At 38.1% G+C, this 8,805-nt stretch overlaps 1 protein-coding gene across 1 annotated transcript; it reads right to left on the bottom strand.

The window, feature by feature from the left end:
- Positions 1–1,150: 1,150 nt before the first annotated feature.
- Positions 1,151–6,974, bottom strand: LOC103936927 (serine/arginine-rich splicing factor SR45). Its single transcript, XM_009346816.3, is given in 14 exon segments — positions 1,151–1,525; positions 1,748–1,811; positions 2,150–2,181; positions 2,262–2,325; positions 3,126–3,239; positions 3,875–3,928; positions 4,026–4,245; positions 4,333–4,492; positions 4,586–4,666; positions 4,747–4,793; positions 5,418–5,515; positions 5,974–5,996; positions 5,998–6,040; positions 6,641–6,974. Coding segments are annotated over 13 exon segments (1,215 nt in total). The 5' UTR covers positions 6,856–6,974; the 3' UTR covers positions 1,151–1,525.
- Positions 6,975–8,805: the final 1,831 nt, after the last annotated feature.

Genomic DNA, 8,805 nt, shown 5'->3' with positions numbered 1-8,805 from the left:
AGCAATGGTCATCAAATCATATATTCGGGTTTTTGGGCTCGGTCTGTCTACATCCTGTCTGGCCCAGTCTTTTTTCTTTCTTTATTTCTTTTTGGTGAATTTGTTTTTCCTTTATTTGTTTACAAAGAACGTCGGAGTTTGCAAGAGGCTTGTAGCTAAAGACGTGACTTATAAACCAGGGTCAAGAAGATTGAGAAAAACCAGTCATTCACAACAACGGTTGACGGATTCCTTGAAAGTCGAGGAGTAATAATCATTTGTAGAAATCAAATTGATTCAATCTTATACATACAAATTCCCGCTCTCGTTTGCACAAAACTTCTCGACCCATGTCATTTGCAAGTAAATCTTGTGTTTTGCGTACCTTGGTACTAACATTTTTTTTTTTTTTTTTCTGTTAAACCACCACCCCATCCTATTTCCATGACCAGTTTTATTATCATTCTACAAAACTGAAAGTACACTACCAGGGGACTTGGGGCTGCGGAATTTTTTTTTCAAAAGCAACTTATTAAAAAGCTGGGCCAAATCAAAGCAAGAACTCTCTTCCGGTTGAACAATAGAACAATGGCCTTTGAAATTACTAGTGGTACAAAGACAAGTGAAAATAACTTCTAGTCCATTCCGAAAGTTCTAGGGGTGCTTAGGAGTATACTGTAATTCAGATTCTTTAACCGTGAGCTCATGGTCATTGTATTTTTGACGAAGATCTAACAGTTTAACACCCCATACTCTAAAGCAGCATAGAAAATCCCTATCCCATTCGCATGGTGAAAGAATCCGACAACAATCCGATTCATGTTTTGAAGGTCACGGCCACCAAGAGGTTCTGGTCAAACAAGATTTGCAGCCTCAATATATGAAGAAGGATACAGCAAATGATCCTTTACCACAGTGGTGAAAATGTGCCCTTGCATAACGACGTGGATTCAAACTCCGTCGATGGCTAGTTTAACGACTAATCTAATAAAATCTATTGTTTGACAAAAGAAGAAAAAGAAAAAGGATGCGACCGAAAGCAAGATTTATTAGATGATATGAGCAAATGTTTGTATCATAATCTGTGGGAAGAATTATTGTCTCAATTTTACGGTCGGGGTAGAACTTTACAGAAGTTAACCGTACAACTCGATCCATTGCACCACCTGGCTAAAAAGAAAACCATATCATACGCTTGTTTTTACAATAGATTGACCAAATGTGCAATATCAAGCAACATCCTTCGTTCCCACATTGTTGTGTTACAGTCATGGAATTAAAAAAGTAAAGCTACCGGAAAAAGTTTTAAAAGCTCAAAATAACACAACTTGATCCTGTCTACTCATAAGCAACCCAAATGGTAATATCAACTCCGAGTATGTCCGTCACTCTTGAGAATTTTGTGCTTCATACTCATGGCAACTAAGTAAAAGAGGGTGGGGAAGGGAAAGAGAGAGGACAGGAGCGGGGGTGAGGGCGAGAGGAGGGAGATGCAGGTGTTACCTATGGCCTATGAGGGTGAACTGCTACTGCTTCCCTTAAAGACCTACATGAAGTGCCCGCCATCAGAACAAGCTAAAGCTATATAGGCCAAATACCAAAGCGTCAAAAATCAAACAATCCGCCTAACCCGCAGAAAATCATGAACAATCTTATTTAAGCTACTGCAAAAGAACAAGTATTAACTCTAAATAACATTAGCCCAATTGCATTCCAATGATTAGAACCACTAAAAGAAAATCCATGAGAGAGCGAAAGAAAGTATTACCTATGGCTTACGAGGAGGTGAACTGCTGCTGCTGCTCTTGCTACTGCTTCTTCCCCTCAAAGGCCTACATAAAACCAAGTACCAAATCTGTTAAAAAACAAGCAACCCCGGTCCACAAAAACATGAGAATTTGTTTAAGTTACTACACAAGTACTAAGCCCAAGTTTTGTATCTCAATTGGGTTTTTAATCTGCGATTAATAAATACGTATGCTGTGAACTTATAGAAAAATGATCAGACATAAACTGATTACCAAAAAGACAAATAGTAAAGCCAAAAGGATAAATTGCAGATGAAAACAAACTTAAACGAATGTGAGATTCTAAAACAGATACAAATGGCCTGGAATGAAGTTCATTCAGATCAAGGTTAAAAGTAAAAATTAATTAATTACAAAATTACCTTCTTGGACTACGAGAGATTTTTCGGGGTACCTGTTAGACTGCAGAGAGTTAATCCATGTAAGGTATCCCATAAGCCATGTTTTTAATGTAAACAAGCTAGTAAAAGCTACCTTTCGTGGACTAGGTGATCCAGATGACGTTGACCTCCCACGTCTAGTAGCTGGTGCTCGACCCCTGTTGAATACAAGCAACAAAGAAGGTATAAGGCATATTAGCTAGCATACTACTCTTTCAAAATAAATATAACAAAATACGAACTTTGAAAGGTATATTTTGGCAATATGTAGAGTAGGAACTAGGAACCTACTACGCAATGAAATCATCTCATCTAAAAAGGGGAAGAAAAGATAGTACTTTATACATAATCACCCAAAAACATATGTAGTAACTAATACGGTATCAAGATACCAAGAGTTAAAAAAAATAGGTTCTCAAAGATAGTACCACCATATATCCCTTGGAGGGAAAAAAAAAACTTTGACAGGTCAAGTAATGAGATGTACGCAAACATATATTCCACCGCATACATTGGAACATACTGAAGTGGAAAGAACAAAAACAAGTAGCATCCTAAAGGAAAATAATAATCAATGGCAAGTTCGATGTTAGATGACCACATCAGTGGCCAGATTTACTTCATGCATTCCTTCTTTGTCCAACATAACAACTTCGTGTTCACAAGACAAACCACTGCCTCCTCAAGCACACAGATACATCAACACGAGTTTTTTTTTTTTGGGTGGAGAAGAAACTTTATTTCAAACAACAGAACTATGCAAAAGCTAGACTACAGCACATGAGTTCAAACGTTATTTTCATCGAGGTATGAATAAACATCACAAACTCCAAACTCAATGCACTAGTAAATGCAATTCCACCCAACTTCACTGAATTGAGAACATGAAATATCAAGAAACGTGATCCACTTCAAGCATAAAGCAAAAGACTTCTTCAGACATGGATATTGATGTTACCTCCGCGGCGAGATTGACCTTGAACGTGATTGACCAGGCCTACGAATGGGAGAACGGGTCCGCCTACGAATTGGAGACCTTCTGGGAGGGCTACGAAACCGTCTAGTAGGTGAACTGAAGAATTAAATTCGTACAAGAGATCAAACCAAAATATAAACTCAAAGTAACTCAACCGAAGAGAAAAAATAGCTTGACAGCTCATATTTCTAAGCACATTTGGTACAGTGACATCAACCTTTTTGCTCCAATACATGCCTAACAACTGAGATCTTATTAAAAAAGGTGCGCGAAGGAGCATGTAAATTCCATGATAATACCATTGGTTTATACGATGCATCCTGATTATCAAAACACCTGAGGCCTTTTGGGTCATCTCTGCTATGCATCTATCAAGCACATTTGCTAAATATATTCCAGGACTTGTATGTTTCTAGAACGAAATAAACTTTTATAATTGAAATTAATAGCCTGGCTTCAGTTTTCTTTGCAGAAATTGCATGCACAGTACTTATATATCACAGGTCCACAAAAAGTAAGCACATATATACACGTAATTAAACAAATCTGCATGGTGATAAAGATTCACTAACTGTTGGAAGAACACGCAAAACCAGTAAAATCAACCAGGAGTAGCACGAGATCTCTTTCCATTCAACAGAAATCCATGGTCTATGAAAAATCCATATCTTGATTTATTTTTGTAAGCACACGATTTGTGAAGAATTTTAGGTACAAAACTAGAAGTTTACCCGCGCCTCGGGGGTCCTGGAGAGCGTCTACGAATGGGACTTCCTCGTATCCTTCTTGGAGAGGTCGTATTCAAGAAGATGATTAGTCAAACACCAATAAAAATAACTCAAACAATTTAGGATACAAAAATGCAAAATTGCCTCAATATACCTAATAGGGGAATGTCGCCTTGGTGGCGGTGATCCAGAACGACCTCTGGATGGAGATGCAAGCCTCCTCCTTGGAGGTGAACCACCACGGCGGTAGGGACGCGCAGGTGAGGCAGCACGACGACGCGGTGGAGAATCTAATGGTCGTCTTGGAGATTCACCTCTTCGAGATACAGGTGATCTCCTTCGTGGTGAGAGAGCACCTCTCCGGCGAGGAGAAGCTGATATTATTAAGTAAAAGATAGATAACTAACATTGTAGAAAAAACATATATGATCCTATAAAAAGAATAAATACAAAGATTATACCTTCCCTCAGTCGTTTTGGTGCATCTTTGTCAGCACTGACACCATCAGTTTTCACAGCGTCTCTCTTTGGAGCAGTGGCAACAGGCTTAGGGGGAGAAGACACCTTCTGACGTTGAGGTAATGTAAACTTTGCTCGAACGACATTACCATCAATTTGAGCCTGAAACAAGGAATTTCACCACATCAATTCAAAATATGTAATGGTCTTAAAGTTATAGCAACTGTTATACTCCCACTCTTCGAGAAAACTTACGCCGTCCATGTATAATTGTGCTTTTTCAGCATCCGCTCGTATTTTGAACTCAACATATCCAAATCCTTTTGGAAGATTAACCTGCAGAAGAAGGCACATTAACAAGCTTGTTACACAGCAAGATACTTCAAAATCAAGAATTAAATCTAGCATGAACTCACAGTACGATCCATTGCCAGCTCCACATTGACAACTTCACCAAAGTTACCTACAAAGTATGCAAAATGGAATGAGAGACACTGCCTGTGACCCAGTTAATCTGAATATTTAGCGAAGAAAAAAAATATACGAGCTAAAGATGTGAGCACTTTTTCATACATATGGTTATCAAATCTGAGGATCGGTGCTACAGAGCACCAGACACATGTAATTGCCTAAACATGGAGTCATTAGTAGTTACTTTAAGGTTACATGGAATAGATCCTTTTACAATTTTGCATAAAGATAACAAAATAAAAAAAAAAACCAAAGAGAATGAAACTTTAAAAGAATAAAAGTTTAAATCAAATATAAATTAAAATTTCCCCAAAGGCTGAGGAGAAGAGCGACACTTACTGACATCTAAAAATATACGTTGGACTCCTCAGGCAAGATTTTAAATTAGTTGCACTATAGGCTATTATGTAAATAAAGAAATGTATACGGAATTAGCTTAGATCAACTCCTCCAGGCAAGATTTTAAATTAGTTGCACTATAGGCTATTATGTAAATAAAGAAATGTATACGGAATTAGCTTAGATCAACTCCTCCAGAATTAGGTATATTAATCACCAACATAATCTCATGATGCAAAAAGAAGTCAAATAGTATAGATACAAAACAAAAACATACAGAATATTTCTCGTAAATGGCCTTCATGCACATTCCTTGTTAGTGCGTCAATGTGAAGAACAAGTGACTCATGAACCGCATGAACTGGAGAAACTTTCCTGAAATGTGACATGTTATCAAATGAAAGATGTGGATTGGAATTTATGGTGGTCGAGAAAGTAAAACTTAGTGGATCTACTCAAAAGAAATCTATCAAATTTAATAAAGACCAGCGAGAACTCAATATCTAGGAGTACTCCAGGTAGCAAGCGGAAAATAAGGTTTCTAAGAGAAAACTCATATCCAAATGTCAATTGCAGTAAAAAAAAGGAGAAAAAGAATATCTACATCAACATAATTTGAGTTAGTAACATTTTGGATTACCAAAACTAAATTACAAACAGGATGCTGTTCATACTCATAGAATACGTATGTACATGAACAGTCACTTGACCCCAATCAAAGTCTACTTCAAATTGACTAACAAGTTCTACTTCTCAATGTGCCCCAAAAAAATTGATAAGCACAAAAACCACTAAGAAACCCCCACAAATTCATAGAAGAAAACTATTAATACCTTGGGGGTGGAGACAGCCGTTTTAGATTGTGGTGTTGGAGAACGACCTCGTTTAGCAACTTCAGAACTGTGAAAAACAAATCAGTTTAATTAGCAATACGGCTTTACGAAAACCTGAATGAACCAAATCCATAATCACATTAAAGCACGACAACAACAAAAAACCAAATAACGAAAAAGTGAAGGTGCATGATTTAAAATCTAAACAATACATATACATTATCGTTTGAATGCTCTAGCCTCATCAATTAATCGACTCATAACTGTTCGTTTGAGTTGCTCCACTTTTAATACTTCATCCTTCCTACTTAACGAAAAATTCATACTTTTTGCGATGAAAGGCTGAATGCTTAACGTCAATTGAAAATTTTCTCACCAACAAAGATGAATGTCGAATCAACGTTCTTTACATTCAATTTCAATTTTTTTACTTAGCTTACTGCTCATATATTGCATTCGCCAGTGTTTTATAGGTGCGGCTTGTTTCTTTTCTATGATGATTGTAGTTAGGGTTTTGGTTGTTCGGCATTCCATTCTATTCAGTGTCTTTGTTCGTCTAAAATTGTTTAATATTTCCTTTGCGAATTTATTCCGAATTTTCTAAGCAACAAAACAGCACATACAAACCCTCGAATGTCAAATTAGAAGCGCGAAAAGGAAATCAAACCTTTTTTTGGAGGCAGGGGGGCTACGGCTGCGAGAGCTGCCACTCCGAGACGGAGAGGAGGAAGAGGTGAAGGACCTGGAGCGAGAACGAGAGCGAGAAAGCGAGCTGGAGTGCGAGTCGGAGCCGGAGAAGGAGCGGGAACGCGAGCGGGAGCGGGAGGATGAGCCGGATGCGGAGCCTGACGGCGAGCGACGGGCTCGGGTTGGCTTCGCCATGGCGGACAGAGACGAAACCCTAGATAAACCCCGCTGGTAAAGTGTCCAGAGAGAGGGAGAAGGTGAAGGTGGTTTACTATGTTATCATCATTTACTATCTCAAAACGGTTTTCTAGCAAACATTACTTTCATTAGTAAACTAGTGCAAGATTCCACCAAAAAAAAAAAAAAAAAAAAAAAAGACCTAGTACAAGAGAGAGACCAAAAGGCCTCCCATAAAAAACAATAAGGATGGTAAAAACCCAAACAAGATGAGAGATGTCCACATAAATTTAGATCTGTAGGTAGAAAAAACAAACAATAAAAGACCCTAATCTGGAGTAGCATAAACCAAATCGTTTTTGTTGCCTCGTCCTTAAAAGACACCAAACTCCGAACTGAGAAAGTAGACACCAGATCTAAATTCCCTTTATGAACTCCTGCAAACGTAGTCCAAACAAAGTACCATATGGATAGAAGGTGAGGCTAAGGGGTATGTGAAATACCCTCACTGTGACGAAGGCCACAAAACACTTGGTCTTGATGGGGATTCGACATGCTGATTGAGAGAGGGAGGAAAATGGATATGATATTTAATTTGAATTGGAGCCCGCAAATCCGAGCACATGATGGAGTAGGGATGAAATATCATGGATAAAGAAGAGGAAAAAATGAAAGGTAACAAACAAAGAACAGTAAAAACAGTACGAAAAACGCCGGATAAGGGGCTTGAAGCCCAAACCTGAGACAAACTCAAGGTTATTGAGACCAAACTCAATATGGTAGTGGGAAGGGAGAGGTGATGTGAAGTTGTAAGAAGGAAGAGGCAGAGGAGATGAGAGATAAGGAAAAAGGGAAAAGGCAGAAGACAAGGGAATGGAGGAAAAGAGAGAAAATGCAGAGTAGATGAAGGGAAGGAGAAGGAGGAGTGGGAAGGTGTAAAGGGCTGTGAGAAAGAGGGAAGGAGAAGAAAATAAGGGTGGCTCCCATCGGCACCTAAGCTAAAGGCTAGGGCCAGCATCGAAGTTGAAACCGAGTTGGTGTTTCAAAAAGAAAGCTTTCATAGAGAAACGCATTTTTGAAAAGTATATAAATATGTTGCTATGGACAAATAATAATATTTTATAAAATATTAAAACATTTAACACTTAAAATATTATGTTATTCATAAAAAAGTTAAAAGTTTGAAAACACAAAAAAACATCGATGTAAAAGAATTGTCACACACATGAGTGTGTAGCAAGGAACTAGAAGTTTATAAAAATAAACAATTGAATTTAGGGTTTAGGGCGGGGATCAAATCAAAACCATTGAAAACAAAGATAAGCAACTTACCCATTGAGACACAAGCCAAGTTCGTATTCTCATAGCATCGCCTCACTAATATATAGGCATAAAATTAGTAATCCTAACCCTATCCCTAGCCCTAACCCTAAACCCTAAACCCTAACCTAAACTCTAAACCCTGACCTTAAACCCTAACCCTAAACCCTACCTAACCCTAAACCTAACCCTAAACCATAAAACCTAAACCCTAAACCATAATCCTAACCCTAAACCTAAAACCTAAACCTTAACCCTAACCATAAACCCTAAACTTAACGCTAAACCCTAAACGCTAAATCCTAAACCCTAAACTCTAAACTTAAACACTAAAACCCCCAAACCATAAACTCTAAACCCTAATCCTAACCCTAACCCTAACCATAAACCTTAAACCCTAACCCTAACTTGAACCCTAATCGAAACACAAACCCTAAACCCTAATGCAAACCCAAAACCCGAAACCCTAACTTAACCTTAAACTCTAACCCTAACCCTAAACCCTAAACCCTAATCATAAACCCTATACCCTAAACCTAACCCTAAAACCTAAACCTAAACCCTATACCAAAAGCCTAACCCTAAAACCTAAACCTAAACTCTAACCATAAACTTTAAACCCTAAACCCTAACCCTAACCCTAATCCT

The sequence above is a fragment of a genome, unplaced genomic scaffold (assembly GCF_019419815.1).
Source record: "Pyrus x bretschneideri cultivar Hongxiangsu unplaced genomic scaffold, Pyrus_bretschneideri_v1 Contig7, whole genome shotgun sequence".
In the NCBI taxonomy this organism is placed as follows: Eukaryota; Viridiplantae; Streptophyta; class Magnoliopsida; order Rosales; family Rosaceae; genus Pyrus; species Pyrus x bretschneideri.
This window is presented reverse-complemented; position numbering and strand designations above follow the sequence as displayed.